The sequence below is a fragment of the Colius striatus genome, chromosome 4, assembly GCF_028858725.1.
Source record: "Colius striatus isolate bColStr4 chromosome 4, bColStr4.1.hap1, whole genome shotgun sequence".
In the NCBI taxonomy this organism is placed as follows: Eukaryota; Metazoa; Chordata; class Aves; order Coliiformes; family Coliidae; genus Colius; species Colius striatus.
In genome coordinates this window covers 55,457,505-55,476,122 of record NC_084762.1, presented here as the reverse complement: position 1 = coordinate 55,476,122, position 18,618 = coordinate 55,457,505, and the positions used below count along the sequence as shown (strand labels likewise).

Here is an 18,618-nt window from a genome sequence, read left to right as displayed (position 1 = left end):
ACTGAATTAATTTTGATATCTCATATTTCTATACACTCATATTTGTAGTACAGACATATCCAATGCATTAAATTGTTGTCAAGACTCCTTTGCTCGCATGACTTACAGATTTGTTGAAGTACTACTCTGTACAAGTGAGATACCACAGTGCAAACACTGGTTATTTACTGCAGATGCTCTTCATAATCTGCATTGGAAACTTCATCAAGATTCTGCCATTATATTGACCATTATAAAATACTCTTTAGTTCAAAGAAAGAAACATTTCTGCTGCCATCAGGAAAATCAGAAAAAGGGTTTCATGGCACTGTATTTAGGTTCAGAAGATAATAGAGTCAAACAATGTGACAAAACCCTTTAGTTGCTTTTTCTTTTGTTCATGGCAAAATTTAGTGAGGGAAAACAAACAGAGAAAATAAATTGTATCCCAACAAAAGAGAACATTCATAATAAGGTGAACAGAAAAACAAAAAGTTTCCTATATGTATATATACAAATATAATATATTTCTAATACTATATATTATGTATGGTTTAAATATTTATAAAATTTGTATAATTATAAAATTATTTGTGTATGTGTCTGAAAACATACATACACATATATGTTTATAGCTATCTATATGTTTATGAATAAATATAAATACCCTATTTAATATTGCAAATGAAAAGTAGATATTTTTCTGGCCTTGAAAACAGGCTTGTTCAAATGAAAGTAAATATGTGCATTGCCAGCTTCTTGGGCAGCAGATTTTCTAATTTTGTTTTTAAAATTGGATATTCCCTATTAACTGTCTCTCTACACAGATGTATGTCTATTTCACCAGTTCGTTTCAAGGAAAATATGATTGAAATGTTTTTATATGAATGCAAATACATACATATGCAATTTATATATCATTTCTATCAAGACTGAAGTTTACAGTCTGTGTTTCTTGCAAAGATTGCAGTGTACGGGTATTATTTTCATGGAAAGGTGAAAGTAAAAAAGCAGATGAATGTTTTAACTATGTGGATATATAGAAAAGTTGACAATAAGAAACCGATGATGTAGTGATTGGTTCTGTGTCCTATGTAAATATGTAGCTAGCCAAAAAGCCACCCTTAGCCCTCTGGATTCTCTGCCTATAAACTTGATTTGTTAACAAAATACGCACCCTCATAACCATTTAAAAAATAAAAATCTTTTAGGATGGTTAATGGCAAATGCACTTTTTTGCTCTGTAAATACAGTTTGAAGTTAACTGTCTCACAGACACTGTGAGAACTATAGACAAAAGAAGTGCTTCCTAAGAGCTGAAATCATGGTGCTGTTTTCCCTGCAAAAGTTAATTGCACTTCAAGCTCCAGAATCCAGAACAGAGAGTACGTGCTGCTAACAGAGCAGAAAATAAAAAAGCTATACTCACTACTTTTGTCTGTGAAATTGTTTTTCTGTTCACCTGTTAGTTTTTCACTCTCAACTGATCTATATATCATTCCAAATGATAGCCAACATAAGACAGTGAGCCAAGAATAGTTTTATTCTGAATGTTCATTGGTATTACATTTTAAAATTGATTAAAGGATAGACTTAAATTTCTAACATTTTCCATGAAATCAAGACTGAATATTCCTTACAGGTTAATGTTCTTACCTGCTCTGGTTCATTTAGGAGCTTGGCCTTGTTCTCCTTACTCACAGAAGCAAAGCTTTTTGAATAATAGATTTATTCATTTAAGTTGGGTAAGCAGTGTTGTTGTAGCTAAGACTGGACAAGTCTATGTTGTTTTCTTACACAATGGAGCTCCAAGAGGAAGCCTTTATAAGATTATTTTTATAATTTGCCCACCAGTGTTGTCAGGTCATGACAAATAGCACACTAACACTTGTTCAGTCTTTCCTTGGACGTAATTCCTTTTAATGCCTGAGTAAAGAATGAGTAAAATCTGACTAAAATTCCCAGATGCTTTAGTGAAAGATGTGTGTTTGTCAGGTAAAAAATAATTTATCATGTTTCTGAAGCCATTTTTACAGCAAACCCTCACTGTCAATAGGAAATGGATTGTTTAAAATGTATTCTTTGAATATTTTAATGTATGAAATTGTAGTCTGAGAAACAAAACTATTTAATGGGAAAAATCTCATACATGCAATTGCTAATCAAATCTCTCTTCAACAGCAAAGCATTTTTCAAATCCAGTGAAATTTTCTAATCGACTGCCTAGTGCTAGCGCCCACACACAGAGCCCTTGCCATGCCAACTCTTATAGCTACGGTCAATGTAGTGAAGACACCCACATAGCAGCAGCTGCTGCTATCCTGAACCTTTCCACCCGCTGCAGGGAAGCAGCAGAGATCCTCTCCAACAAACCACAGAGTCTGTCTGCCAAGGTAGGGTAGTCCAAGAACCTGGAGGGTGTGCTAGCTACTGAACTGTGCGAATAAACTGTCTTTCATGTTAGTGACTGCATTAAATCCCCAGAAAGGAGGCTTCTGTTTGCATGCTCTTTTGAAGAGACAGAGAGAAAATCAGTAATGCAGTGACCAGTTCTGATAAAAATAAGTAAGTGGCAGGCGTTATGTTAACTCTTTTCACAATTGTGCCCTAAATACAATGGGGGAGTTCTGTGGGAGGAAAAAAGATTATTTCAGCAACAATCTGTAGTGGGTAATGAGTTAGATCTCTTTTAAGATGGAATTTTCCTCCCTCTGAAATCTGCTGTAAGCGATCATTTTGGACGCAGATTTAACAAAACCATAAATCTTGTGATTAATCAAGGTGATATTTTGCTAGCAGTGGAACAAACTATACCTATTGAGTCTGTTGTGTTTGGAGCTCATGACAGTTTGACAAGGAAGAAAATGACAACTGATTTTGGTAAAATTTACCTTTCTGCTGTCAAGAGAGGAGAATCAGACCCACAATGTTTGGAGATAGATAATTTGAGCAAGTCTGTCATAATGGAAAGCTGCCTAATATCGTAGATGTTTGTGTGGCTTTCATGTTTCAGTTTCTGCTCTGCATTTCCTTGCAGATCTGTAAGATTTCCAAACGATACTGTATGAGCTATGAGCCTTATTTTCTGTTTTGTTACATAGTATTATACTGCTGATGAAAATAGGTGAGATTTTCTTCTGATGACAATGATTGTGGGAGCACTGTTGTGAAAGCTTTATGTAGATGAGAGGGTGGCATTGCAAGAACTTGAGAAGAAATCATTGGGGAGTGAAAAGTGTATTTATCAAAATGTAAAGTAATGTGTGTGTTTCTGCTGTGGGACTGAGTCATTATGTGTACTCCAAAAGACAGATTACCTATTTCTCTCAGTGTTGCTCTACCTTGTCCATTTTAGTACCAGGCTCAGTCTAGATACAGGTGACTTCCACAGCTGTTGGTCCATGATTTGGCAGGGCCTTCATTCACCATTTCTAAGAGATTAGCTGTTATTCTTCAAGGGGAATCACTTATTTCACTTCCAGTGTACCACTACCAGTGTTGTTAGGTATTCCAAGCCTTCCTCCTTTGCAGAGTACTATCCCCTGCATCGCTGCTTTTGATTTCTGCTTGTGGACTCTTTGATCTTGAAACCAATGTAGAGAGGTGCCACAGAGTAGACTTTTCAGAATGCATCCACATGCATCCTGTGTGACTCAGACATTATCTATCCAAAAGATTGCTCAGAGAACCTTTTACAGATCCCTGATATCTGCTATAGAAAGGTCCTTCTACCAGTTCTTCTAGCAGGGAAATGGAAACTAATGCCAATGACTGGATTAAATTCCTGCAGCCTTTGGCTGACCTCAACAATAGAATTTCTTGCCAGAGAAGAGCAGTAAAGGGACTAGGCATAACCCAAAGATTTTCTCCTCCATACCTGCTTCACCACTGCCAAATCATGGGGAAGGTTTGAGTGGAAGTGAACATAACGGTAACGATCTGGAGGGACACTTGGGGCACATACGTTACTCTTTTTTTCACAGCCAGCAATCCAGCCTAAAAAAAAAATCACCTGCATACCTTGCTATCTGTCTGTTTCCACTTTTGCCAGACTTTCTGGAGGGCATACTGCTACAAAACATCTGATAGAAGAATCAGAATTAGCTTTTGGCCGGAACATAGGCAAGTAAGCCCCAAACAGATTTGGTGGCCAAAACCACACAAAACCCATTTTTATTTGATTTTGGCTATTTATTACTTTTATCATACTGAATGCAAACAAAAAATTATGAAAATAAATCACCATATTCTCTTCAACAAAGGTGCTTTCCAATTTATAATATGAAGCAGAAAATAAGGATATTTTAAAAGAGACTACTATTTATTTATCAGTTTCATAATTTTTTTGTAGCTGATATTAGCTGCAAAGGTAAATGTTTAACTGCTAGAATATCTTACAAAGTTTTAAATTAAAAAAAAAAAAACCATCTTTTGATACTTTATTAGTGTCTGGACTCAAATAATGCAACATCAACAGATGATTACAGATTTAATTATTTCCTTCTCTACTCTTGATAGTACACAGGTTCCCCAGGTCTGAAAATACCTGTGTGAGGTGGCTGTGTTCAGAACCCAATAGTATCAGACCTCTTAGTCCTGACCCTTGTCACATCCCTTTGTTTCTTTGCCTAAGAAAACCTGATTAGCATCATCCATACTTTAGCAGATCAAAGTTCCTGACTTGTAATCATCTTATATGAACATCAGGCAGGGTCCCAGCAATCCAAGCCACAAAAATGCAAGTGAGAAGCAGTGCAGTGGTAGAGAAAGGATATATGAGAAGGCAGATGATTCCCTGTAAGTCCAGGAAATACTTTGCAAGTTACACAATTGTGAGAATTAAAAAAAGTTATTGTGCAGAACTTGAGCTTCAAACATACCAAGCAAATGTCATTTTCCTGTACTCACTCGGTGTATGTGTATGTCAACTTTCTTAAACAGGAGATAACACCAAAACATTTTGTAGTGCCAACATTTTGTAGTTTTATTTCTTGACCTCCAAAGTGCTGTCCATTTTTTATGTAAAAGTTGGATGTTTTAACTTGAATGTTAACCACTTTTCTGTAAGTATAGATAACACTTAAAAGAAAAAGTAAATGTTTTTTACAAGACACTACTACATTTCATTAATTTAATGTTTTTTTCAAATATATATCTCACATTCTCTATGTATCAGCTAAAAAGAGAGAGTCTAAGCCAAAAAGAGAAGGGTGGCAAAGGCAGGGAAATCAGATTACACATTAACAGTACGATTGGTAAGCAAAACTTCCAAAGAGATTTAGTGTACAAAGATCATCTGCCAAATATCTCAAGATTAAAATTATGTGTGTAAATGATTAAGCAATTTATAGAGTAAATTCATTCTGATATGAGCAGTGAAATGGATCCTAAACTTTCTCTGTGACTTATTTGTCAACTTCATATGAAATAATATGACCATCAAATATCTTGATGATAACCATTTTCAAAAATATTTAATCATGTGTTACATTACTTGAGTCATTTAGCCCCCACCTGCCCCTCTGAATGCAACCCTGATCAGCTGATTCTTATGTGGTCAGTGCCCCAACCACTCTCCTGGTTGCATTACATTTGTAGTTTATATTGCTTCAATGCCCATTGAAATCAACAGAAGGACTCCCTTAGAAGGCTTACTCTGCAATCTGTAGCACAGTGCAAAAGTCTACATCATTATAACATCCAGGGATCCTCCCTGTCTACATCTCTCACCAAATTCATGTCTCATAGAGGTAGCTGTAAACAATACAGTTTATCTGTATCCACATCACTACTGCTTGCCATACATTTTGTTGACTGTTTGGGTGTTTTTCCCACCTATTTAGACAAAATGGCATATGCACACTACGTCTTGAAAGAAAACAAAAAAAAAAAGACACTAAAAATTTTTAAAATTCCGGTTTTGAGCAAAATTATGTCATCTCTCCATTCTTGGATATTGATGATGGTGATAATCACATCAATTATTTCAACAATGTAGTTAATGCTCAGCACATTTGTTAGGCAGTCTTTTACTCCAAATACCTTAAACCCTAAATACCGGATGAAAAATCAGCCAAGAATATCACTAGATTCCATCCTGTTGTACTGCTGTGCTTCTTGCTACTTGAGTATATTCTTGGCTAGCTCTTTTTTAATTTGTGAATTGCTCTGGGCTGAAATTGTGCTTTCATTTTTGTCCCAAATGTTGCAAGCCGGTTACAAGCTCTCTTATTTTGATTCAAATATGTATTTTAATTTGCTGCTGCAGAACTCTGTTACTTAAATTTAAGCCTGAAGAATTGAGGAAGAGGTGCATAAATTTTTATTCGCTGGGAATAGAAATGACTGTACTCTTTTGGATGGAATTGCATTAAAGATAGTATTCATATATGTGCTAAGATGCTGGTTTCAGAGATACTCCCAATACTAGAACTGAAGAGCTCATTTGAGCTTTCCAAATAAGATTGAACTGCTAGCTAAGACTGCAAAAATCATTGATAATGTTGTTTCATTAGACTTAGTATTGAGTTGTACGGCTGCTGCCAACCAGAGAATATATAAAACCCCTTATATGTAATGACACAATCTCCCCAAGGTCAAAGGTCTGAAGTAAGATTCATGCAGACATAATAATTCACTCTTTCTGATCCAGCTATGACATAAAACTTAGCTTGTAATTGTTACTGGAGACACACTACAGAGTGTTAAATGTAAGTGATCAGATGGATCAAAAACATGAAAAATGCAGGAATTACTTGTCACAAAAAACAACATCCTTTATTGCCTTAACAATGTAGTTCAGTTCTAAGGACAAGACTTAATAACATAACAGAAAATATTCTGTAATACTGAGGTCAGAAAATAAGGGAGGGTGAAAAAGCCTGACTTAAAGCACTTTGAAGAGGATAGAGCTATTTTTTTGTTATTTACATCTTTATATTAGACTTCATTTTAGTTAACTGTTCATAGTAGAGTACAACTTCTACCTTCCGATCCCAAATAGAGAAAACATACATCGGTAATTTTTCTCCGGAGTTCTTTTTCTGGCTGCATGTAAAAGCTGTGGGAGTGATCACACGGTCACTGATGTGGGAGTAGATAAGGAGTAACTTGAATTTAATTACTGTGTGTATCTTCTCATTCTCATTGATTTTTCTTTCTTTTTTCAGTGGATTTTTCCTGGTTTACATCAGTGTAAGTGTAAATGTAAATAATATCAAAATAGGCTCCAAAGATTTACACAGCTGCAAAGTAACATGTTAGGAAATAATAAGATAGATTTGTGTCCTTATTTTGCTGATATTTTTAGGGAAGAATCAGAACACTTTACATTGTTTTGGTAGCTATGTTTTAAATATGTCATGATAAATGGATAAATATAGGCCTGTTCACACATGCACTAGAGTTGACAGTAATAAGATCTTGCCTCCATTGAGGAGAACACAGCCTTTACAAGTCTGAGCTAAGCATAATGAGTACCATTTTCTGTCAGTATGTCATACTGTTCTAGTGTTTTTTACCATTTTTCCTTTTTAGTTCCATTTTAAAATTAATGTAAAAATAAACATGGTAAAACAAGCAAAGGAGACATATTGAGAGGAGGGTAGGATGAAACTAGGAATTAAGCTGGAGCAGTATCTCTGACTCTCTTTTTTTTGCTCTGCCATTTGGAGTTTGCTATGAAGGCAGGAAAGGGATAGCTCTTTTACACCATTCTGAATAAAAAGCCATGCTGTAAACGTGTGATCCATTCTGCAATGGACAAAAGCGGTATTTTTTTCAGTGGCTGTATTTAATTGTTGTGTGCATCTGTGAGCTCACTTAAACCCCATCTGTACGCCACTTCACAAACACAGAAACTCAGCCTTCCCTGATCAGAATTAAGTACATGTTGGACAACTCAACTTCTACATGAATTTTAGGAAAGTGCTCAGGAAGCTTTAAGTATCCACGTTAGGAAATGTTCCACTTATCAGCCAAAGCTCCTCGTCACAGCTAATGGTATCTGTTTCTCAGAGACAACACATGCCCTGATATTTTTCTATGTTCAGTTTCATCGAGGAGGGAACCGTGATTAGTTTTGGTCCTTTTTGTTGTTTGTGTTGCCTTCTGAGTAGTAGATATTTTGTCAGTGACAGAGAATCTGCACTATTTATGGGTTTTGCACTATAAAACTACTGCAGCCCAGTCACATGGCTTCTTTTCCTAAGCCATCTGTCACAGAGGTCTGGAATTTTATGTGAATGTTGGTTGTGCAGACTTAACCCAAGTTTTTTTATTATGAAAAATGTCAGCAACTACAATATTTAGCATTTTACTTTACATTGGTCATTAAACTTGATTACTGTAGCTCTGTTTCATTGCTATAGTTACATATCAACTATAATGCCAAAAAACACTGGGGCGATCATGGCAGAGCTACATTGTCAGATTCTGGAGTGTGTGCTTGGCACTGATATAGTTAATATCTTGGATTTTTGTAACTAAGGTTTATTAATGCTGGTATAAAAATGTATTTGATATTATACAGATGGCATAAGATGTTGTGGTTACTAAGTTATTATCCAGGATAAGCTGCACTGTCAAATTCAGGGCTTAAAACTATCGCAGGAGATTAAACTATTTACTAAAAAGGGGCAGAAAGATATAACTAAAGCGTCTTAGTATGAACATATTAGAAGTGTATTTACTTCCCATAAATATAATAAAACATCTCTCTTTCTAAGCTATATGATCTAACTTTGCTATGCAAGAGAAGCAAGCATGAGAGGTGCCCGAGTTTCTGAACCAGGGGCAAGCAGATGGCTGGATAGTGCTTCAGTCTAGGTGGGCATCTGTCTTAGGCACATGGATACAAAATGGAGTCAGGCTGTCTGAGTAAGGAGAGATCGTTGGGCCCTACATTTTCATCTTCTAGCAATGTTTTCCTTCTGAATAGCAAGATTTCATCCAGATACATTTAACTTTAAATCAGCCACCACTGCCAGTGGTAGAAGACAAGGGTGCATGAGGGAAGCTTGTGCCTTCGGTCCAACCAGGGCGGCCATGCTACACTTTCAGCACAGGGGAAGGTTTCCCTGTTCCACTACAACTCTTTTTCAGATCTTGCAGCAAGGATAAGTTTCATTTCCCTATCTTTAACCGTTAAATGGTTGACTAATCATCTAGCTCCAGCAATAGTCAATGGGAAGAAATAGAAAGGGACCCTTTCTTTCCTAAGGAAGGGGTCTAACAAAAATGGAAAATCCTGTCCCTTGGACACACTTGTCTCTTTTCCATCTACAACAGAGAATCTAGGCAATTCACATACCCTGTGGGTTTAGTTTTATATCACTCAAGGTAGAAAATCTAAATATGGGTTTATGTGACTGTGTCCTACAGCTGTACAACACCTAACATATCTAGCCACAAATTCTCAAGTGGTATCTTAGTTTTGTGGTGATGAAAATAAAAAATATCAGTGAAGACAATAATGAGAAAACATATAACAGCATTAATCATAGCATTCTACATGTGAAGATCTCTGATATTATTATTTCTTTCTATAGTCTGAATATTTTCCACCTTCTTCAGGTGGAAGACACAGAACTAAACTACTAAATGCTCCTCCAGAAGCTACCTCTTCACCTCTTCACCTACTTAACTTGATGAATTGTTGGCAGTAACAAGGACTAGTCTTATCTCCATATACAAAATCTGGCAATATGCAGTGTTACTTATTGATTATGAGGGCACATCTTCTGTTGCTTTTATTAGTAAGTTGCACTTTCAGGAGCTTTTCAGTATTACAAGAAAAGGAGTTTGCACTCTATTTCTATGGTCAGACAGGGTAAGGCAGAACAGTGAGCTTTCCTTCCCTTGTTTCCTGTACTGCAGAACAGCACTTGTCCCTTCTTGTGAGCAGCAGCTGCTCTGAGAGCTTCTCTCCGCTTGGAAAGAAAAGCTGGATTTCTCCCCAAACTGCACATACCCCTGCAATCAGAGACTGCTCTTTGTTGTAGCAAAGGCTTTGTTAACTCATGCTGAAGGTCTGTATCGGAGAAAATGTCCAAAAGATCCTCCTGTGGCTCCCAGGTTAGCAGTCTCAGTGGAGACCTGTGCTTTAGTGGCCTAGTCAAACTATGATTAAGACAATATGTCACTTTGAGTGATGTACAAAACACTAGGGAAATTTTCTCCTACTCTGCTACTTTTAGGCATATTTCTTCCCCCCTCCTTCTCTCCCCCATGATGCAGATGTTGTATTATTTCTGGGATATGGGGGGGGAGGGAGTATATATAATATTAACGCTGTTGATGACCTAAAAAATGCATTAATGCTTTTAAATGTGAATTGGGGTCATAGTTCTCTGTAAGAGTGAAAAGATCAAGAAGATTTAAAGCTAAACTTTTTTAAATAAAACTAGATTTAGGGTGTATAGGTTATGCTTTAAAGGCATCTTATTTAAATTCTACTTACTATGCTTAAGCTGAGATGCAGGGATGCCATTACTGAAGCTACTCAAGTCTGGCTAAGAGTTAGACATTAACTGATATAAATCAAAAAGCTGGTTTTAGATTCAGATACATTTAAATAAAAGTGTGCATTTATATTTATCCTTTAAAAGCACCACATGGTTATATTGCAGCCTCACCATGTCTATATCTAAACATGTCTCTGTTTCCTGTTGCATGTCAGGGAGCTGAGATAGAAGTGGATGAAAACGGCACTCTGGATTTGAGCATGAAAAAGAATCGAAGCCAAGACAAAGTTATGCCTCTCACCTCTTCCAGCACAACACTTCCCACTCCTTCCTCTTCTCCTTTCAAAACAAGCAGCATCCTGGTAAATGCAGCCTTCTACCAGGCTCTTTGTGAACAGGAAGGCTGGGATACACCAATCAACTATAGCAAGAGTCATGGCAGGAAGGAAGATGAAAAAGAGGTATTTTTTTGTTTCTGAGTGACTTTAAACCTTGGATGAGTAGCCATCTAATGGTCTTCAGGATGACTAATCTGATTTCCATAGGCAGAGGTTTGTGAAAGTTTAGCTGGCTTTAGTGCCCACTTGGATGTGGTATAAAAAAGTCACTATTCACTCTGAAAAATTGTGCTCTCAGAGTCTACTTATGAATGTCTGTAAATCTCTTAAATGAGGAAATCAAAAATTTCCACCATTAAAGATGCTTTTAAAATTTTGTTACTAATGTCTCAGCCCTGTAGCACATACAATCAAAAGGTCTATGCATCACACAGAAAGAAAAAACAAAACAACAAGTCAAAACCAAAGCAAGCTATTTTTTTTCATGATGGACAAGAAAGCAATTTTTTGCACACCAACTATTTATAATTGTAAATAATTCATTATCTAGACATTTTAACATATGTTTAGAATCTTACTTGCAGTATTGTTTCAGATACTTTTTATTTTACTTGTAATCTACTTCAAGAAATGTCTGCCAGTGAGTCTTCGATCTCACAAATGAATCCAATGGTCCAGAATTTAATCTGAGTGTACAAATCCAAAAATATAAAATCCCTAGGAATTTCTGAAGCCTTTAGTTACAACTAGTAGCACAAGGGATATGTACATAACTTCCACCAATTGTGATATTATTTTATCCAATAAGGAAACAGCACAGAAAAACTGTGAGTATGTAAGGTGTCTTCTTTTCAATCTATCCTAGGAAATGCAATAGCACAGACTTGAAAATGCAGTTGCAAGAACAGAGATAAACAACTAAATTTTCATCAAATATTTATATTTAGCAGTTTTCCAGCTTTTACGGATAATCTTTTAGACTGCCACTTCCAAACTGACAATCGTTTTGATTTTATTCTAGTTTCTGTTTTGTTCTTTCATGTCTACTTATCCTATCTTAGCAACACAGCAGCATAGTCTTTCTTTTTATTTGCAAGTTTGTTTTGTTTTGGATTTTTCTCTTCTACCGGGCTATCAGAATATGGATTGCTTGCATTTTTCTTAAATCAGGAATGGATCATCAGCACCTTTAAAGGCTAATTAGATAAAATCTTGGCAAATAACATAGACAAGCCTGAGTGACAGCTATCTGAAGCAGAATAAAATATGTCCCAATTTGGAATGTAACTTCGGCTTCAAACACATTTCTTCCCTACTTACTTTTATATGTCAAATAATAGCTTTTGAACATTACATTTATTAGAAAACGATGTTTTGTCCAACTATCAAAACTGGCACTTCAAGGAGACATAGACAGGTGTAAATTCACTTAGTGATGAGTTTAGAGCATCCAGGCCTCCAATTCCAAAAGTACCCAGAAATAAAAGGAATCCAGGTTTGTGAAGAACTGTCATAATGAGATCACTGAGACAATTTTCTCCAGGGTGTATCAATTCTTGTAGTCTGGGTTGTCTTGAAGAGCAGGATGTGGTGATGATGTTCTTTACCTCAGCAAGGATGGCACAATCCTTGCATCAGTGGCTTTGAAAGGAGGCAGTAGGCTGAGGGCTTGGGCTCTTCCCCATTCATGCCGCATAATGCACAAGCACATCCCCCTTTGAGAGAACCGCCTTGCTGCAGGGGATCAATCGGTGTGTTGCAGACTTGGCAGGAGGCCTGTCCTGCTGGTCCTCCTCCCTGCTGCCACAGAAGCTCATCAAGAGCTATGGAAGGAGCACCTTTGCATCCACTCAGTCCCTGCTCAACTTTCAGAAGACCATGATAGGTGGCTGGCTATTTCCCTCTTATTTAATGACACAGGGAGCTGAAAGCACCAGCAGACTACCCGACAATGCCCAGGCACTCTTGTCCGTTACACTCACTACTTTGATGCCGTACAGTTTGTTCTTAACCAAGGATCTGACCTCAGACCTCTGCTATGAGCTTTTTTGCATCACATGGAGCACTGACACATCCAGTGATCTCAGGGCTAGAGGCTCTGTTTTGCAAATTGAAGACTGGCAGTTAACCTCATGCAAAGAAAATGACTGATTATATCTATTTCTAATTCATTGTTATCTGGTTCATATGCACAACAGTTGCTTAATTTTGGTGGTAATTTCCAGAAAATATTGTCTCTCTCTCTCTCAGCAAAATAGCCTGTCCAGATGCCCCCTTAAAAAAAAGAATTCTGAATTTGGAAAAAGCTCAAAATCTCTCCAAAAGGAAAGCACCGAGAAATAACTGGAGCTGTCAGTTAGTTCAACTGTCAGTTCTCCAAAGATTTCAGGGCTTAAAAATGTTAAAAGTGCCAGATGCTATTATCTGTTATTCATGTTACCATTATGTTCTGGTCTTTGCTGAAATCAATATAAACTTCCATCTGTATATTAATGGAGTTTCTTTGCTTGCTTTTCTTTCTGTAGTGTGCATGCATGAATGCACACATACTCTTTGCAGAAAATAGTGTTTGGATCAAATGGGCTGGTTCTGATTTTTCTTTGAGTCTGGAATTCTTTGGAATTTTAATAGCATCTAATTGCAAATCCATTTAAATAGGAAAGGAAAAAATATGCATATGGTTGGACTTGACTAGCCATGATTATTATCACCTAAGAGTGATCATCACCAAAAAGTGAGAGGTGCTAAAGGTGTTTTCTCAAAGGATTAGCTCTCTCTCTCTAGTTAAGTATCAGGAGAAGCACATATGCCAAAGCATAATGCTCTACACTCAGTTCTAAGTGCAGAGGACCAAAAAAATATCTGATCTCTAGGTCTGGCCTACTTGTTTCAGATATAAGTCCTTTTTGGGCCATATGTATTCATGTAGGGTCCAAGAAAGGCTGAGTTTTGGTATTCCTTTATCTTCATTCCCTTTGCACTGGTTTCCTTTTGCAGTTTCTACCCATGTGAAGATTTTATGATGCTTGAATAATACCAAGTGCTCCACAAGGTGCTAAGACAATATTGAAAATACCACCTGTTTAAATATCTGCACGTGTCCCTCATTCATGGGAAATATACACTCAGAGATGTTAACTAGGAAGCAAACCATGTTCCCACTTTCATTCTTATTATATGTTTTCTTTTTTTAAATGAGGAGTCACTATGAAATAATACATCTTTAAATAAATGTGTGTGCAGAGCTATTGGTTTAAAAATATTACAAATCTTAACCAGTCAACTCAGAAAATTCACAATCAAGATTTGAAAAAATGAATTATTTCAAAGATAAAATTTTAAATACTGCAATTCTACACACTACCATCAGTTATGCTAGTGGCTGTAGATGTTCTCGTGTCAACATTCATCTTGCAATCTTGCAATTTTTATTAGATTATTCAGTGAAACATCATTAAATGAGGTTATGAACTGCAATACTGTAGTGGTTTGTCAAGCCTTGCTATGTGTTATTCTCAATCAGTCCTCTATGTGCAGCAGGTATCAGACAGTCACATAATGAATAACTTACACATATTTCTGCTCCATCACTAGAAAAAGATCAAGAGATATCCTTCATTTGAGATAAACACAAGCTATATATATGAAAACATCAATAAACCCTGCAACACAAACAGTTACAGCTACTCTTGCTTGCTGCAGGTGCAGTTCACACAGTTCAGGATCCCAGTGGAGTGCTAGAGTGGTCTTTCTACCACCCTCTTCTCCAAGATCCTCTTAGTTGGACATTTGACAAGAAGTGGAAGAGACTGATGCGTGTCTGGTCTTGATATATAGTTAGCATCCGGCAGACACACACTAAATTTTTAGAAACATAGCATTGGTCCTCAGTTCAGTGATACAGATGTAGCCTATCACCTGATAGAGAGGAAACTCATAAGCCAATCATCCTCAACCTCCATTACACTAAGTGGAAACTGCTTTACCTGTGTTTTTGAAGTTATTTTGACATCTGACACCTTCCACCTGGTGAGAGAGGGTTACCATTGTGTTGTTTCTTTGGGGAGTTTTTAGTTTGACAGTGGCTAACGCTGGTGATCTCTGTAGGAGTTGCGTTGAGATGTTGGTAAGAAAGGCAGGTCAGAACTCCTGAGCACAGTCAGGAACTCAGATCTCCATTCTGCAGTTTGCAGTAGTAAAAACACCCTCATCAGCCATTGGAACCAGGATTCAGTTCAGCATTGGAAAACAGCTTTTGAAGTTTCTTGAACAAAGATGGCATTCATTTTTTTTTCACTTTTGGGTTTTAGTATTTTAGTTGCTATATCTGAAGGACTTTCAATTACTTATTATTTCTGTGGTAACATTTTAACACTACCTATCACTGTCTTTAATTTTCTCTGTTGCTCTTTATCTGAAGTTTTCCTTTAGGAAAGCTTTAAATGCCTAAAATTTATCAGGCTTTAATTTAATTTAAAATAATTACTATGAAAAAGTGTTTAGAAAAGCTGAATATATGCATTTTTTCTTTCTATATTTGTAGCAGATGAGATTATTCCCAAACAAACTAACCCCACAAATGTGGTTGCAAAAATTGGTAGTAATTGCTACAGCAATAATATGACATGATTTCTATATGTATGTGTAGTGTGAGTTTCCGTAGGCAGTAGGTAGCCAGTACCAGAAAGCAGAAGGAAGTCATATTGAAGATCGAGTCTCCAAACAGGCAAAGATGAGCTGCCAGAACTGAGGACCATATGGAAGCTTTATCAGAAGAAACACCCCCGCAGAGCTTACAAGTCCCATCAGGCAGAATCTCCATTTTCAGTCCAGATTCTCCTCGGCCCTCTGCTCTGTGTTAACAACTCTGCAGACATCCCTGTCTCTCTGTCCTGGCACCTTCATCAACTGAACAAGCCCAGAGCATCTATGACACCAGCCCTATGAGTTTAGCAGGAGCTGAGTGCTTCTCCCCTCAACCAGAGGCAGCAGTTTCTGCTGCTACAGAAAGTAATCGCTGGGCGATACCTACTCAAGTATTGGAATGCAGTTACAAAACCAAGTCTTAGAAGGGATAATACAGATTTGGTAACTGATGCTGTGGTCTTTTCCTGAATGATAGGATATCCACAAAGCATTCCTTCAGAAAGGTGATTCTCCTTCAAAAAAATCATAATTAAATGCATTAATACTCAAACCAGTACAAACTGAAGTATATTCTGATGTGATCAAAAAAGATTTTTCAGAAAACAAAAATGTAATTTTCTTTTTAGAGCTCCAGATTTCCAAAATGCCTTCCCAAGCAAGTGAATATTCCTGGTCTATATAATCCATCGGTTAGCACTGTAGCAGTGATAATCTATAAATAGTAATGATCGAGAGTCACCTTTGGCAGCCTGCTACCTGTTTTACTATAAGACAGAACTTTGCCCTTTGGTTAACAAGCCATTCCATTCTTCAGACCTAAAAAGGTTTTCATTTACATCTGTTTATGTACAACAGGTTTTTCTAAAATTTATGTTTGTAATTTTGTAATTCACCATTCAGTGATACTCACTTCAACTGTATACAAAACTCAGTGGTGTACTTACACAGAAAATATAAGAGCATACTGAAGTCTTGTTTGGCTCTTTGTATGCAACAATTGATTTATTTTCTCTGGGTGTTTATCTTTGGCCTTTATCACCATTCTATAAATCTAAACTAATTCTTCCCTATGCACAGTTTAAAACATCATCTGCCTTCACAAATCCTTTCACAGATACACAGTTGAACATTTTTAAAAGGCTGCCTACAAGATCCCAAAATTCAACTCTCTCCATCATTTCTTAAGACTTTTATTTTAATGTTTTCCAAGAGACTTTTTTTATTACCACAGGAAGTTATTTACTGAATATACGAGAGGCCTTGAAGAGAGAAACTTTTATCACATTCTGATCTAACATTTCAGAAAGATCCAGTCAGCTCTCCAGAAAATATGGAGGAAAAGAAGTATCCAGGAGATGTCTCCATACCAAGTCCTAAACCCAAGGTCCATTCCAGAGATCTCAAAAAGGAGCTCATTACGTGAGTCACAAAAAATCCCATGTTTTCCTCTGCTTCCTAAAGACTGACCATATCTTCTTCTGAGTTCTGGTTTGTAATAGGTTTGCATGAGCTGATGAGGAGACTTGCATGACAATTCACTGCAGGTAGTTAGTTCCCTGTTGTGTCTATGTAACTGAGCAGACATTAGGTCTGCAGCTGAAACAAGCTAGGGTAGGCCTAGGGATCTGGTCATGACTAATGTTATGTAGAATATCACTCCTTATTTCTCAGATTGATAGGCAGCAAATGGGCAGCAGCTCCTTCTGCCAAACACACGGATTTTAGTCTGCTACAGATTGGCTGTGCTAATACTTATGTCATTAAATAAACTTCATTTGGACAATCATTGTTTTAGATCCACTGTTGAGAGTTTGCAGATAAGTGCTGTGGATTTCTTAGATAGGTAACACACAAAGTTCATAAAAATATAAAACACAAGACAGGAGTTGTCCCAGACTTTGCAAACCTGTATGAAATCTAAGTCCTTTACCTTCTTCCTTCAGAGCAGTTAGTTATTCTGTCCTGATGAAAATTCAATGGATGTACAAATTCACACTCTCAGACAATGGGTTAATACCATGTTTTCCAAAGTACGGAGACTCAATTGCTCTATCTTAAGTTCCAAAGCTTTCTATCTAAAACTGCAAAACAATAGGATATTTCCATTAAATCTTTCTGCATGCAACAGCTTGTTTCAGTTTAGAATCCTTTCAGTAGAATTGTCCCAACCAGATCATAACACTTATCACTTTTTAAAATCTTGTCTAGGCTCTTCACAAAATCCCTTTAGATTCACATCACCACCATTTGGATATCAATAGAGTTTTTTCACTGTAGTAGTCAACTAGGACTTAGCAATCATTTATAGCACTTTTCTTTCTGTCCCGAATCAGAGCAGATCTCTCCAGACAAATGCACTCCATATTGCTTAGAGATGATAGTCCATAACAATCACTGCAGGCTCACTCATAAATGAGTTGCATCCCATCACCTTATGTGCTGCTCCCCAGACTCAGTGACACTGAATAGGTTAGATCTGCCTCTGTCTCTAGAAATTACATTTCCCTGGGGCAAGTTGCTGTGAAGACTGATTCTTTCCCCTCATGTCATGCAGTCTACATTTTGTCTACTCTCACATTATATGTGTAGTTGTAGTTCATGACCTAAATTGCTACAGGTCAGGTTTGTTTTGCCTCCTCTAAAACAAATGCATACAAAAATCATTGAGTTTATTTGCTGAAGACTAATGGATTTTCTTTTGTAATATTTATTCCTTTGTGATATTGACCTGGTTTGAGATGTTTGTAAAATACTTTTCCACTCTCCTAAATAATGATACCCAGACTATTTACTAAGACAATGATCAGCTTACAGTGGTTTTACTGTATTATTTTCAAAAAGTGAGTAGAAATAGACATCTAAATTTTAGCTGTCCAGAAAATTAAATATTAAATAGTTTTAAGAATCTACAGGTGATGTAGGGATCAGACTGCAATTTTGTGATCTCATTGAGCTCACGATTTGTACAGGACAATTCAGTACAGGTGGCTCCATCATGAGGAAGTTTTTAAAATGACATAAGCATTTGCAGAGAAAAATTTTCTGACATGTTCAACCAAGTTGCAGTGAAGTAATTTATAAACACTGCTTCCTGTGCTTATTGTTTATAAATTTGAAAAAGTTCCTAACACCTTGACATCTCAGAAAAAATAGTCAGGTGAGGATCTCAGGTACCCCTTATTCATTACCAG

At 36.8% G+C, this 18,618-nt stretch overlaps 1 protein-coding gene across 5 annotated transcripts in view; it reads left to right on the top strand.

Annotated features, from left to right (window-relative positions):
* Positions 1-18,618, top strand: part of ST18 (ST18 C2H2C-type zinc finger transcription factor) — a 50,191-nt gene that overhangs the window by 15,960 nt on the left and 15,613 nt on the right. For 3 of the 5 annotated variants that reach the window (XM_010208520.2, XM_061995127.1, XM_061995126.1), the window contains 3 exons: positions 2,161-2,372; positions 10,658-10,903; positions 16,731-16,846. In XM_010208520.2, the coding sequence (XP_010206822.2) occupies positions 2,161-2,372; positions 10,658-10,903; positions 16,731-16,846 (574 nt within the window). The remainder of the gene's footprint in view (positions 1-2,160; positions 2,373-10,657; positions 10,904-16,730; positions 16,847-18,618) is intronic. The other 2 variants (XM_061995129.1, XM_061995128.1) reach the window with 1 other exon arrangement.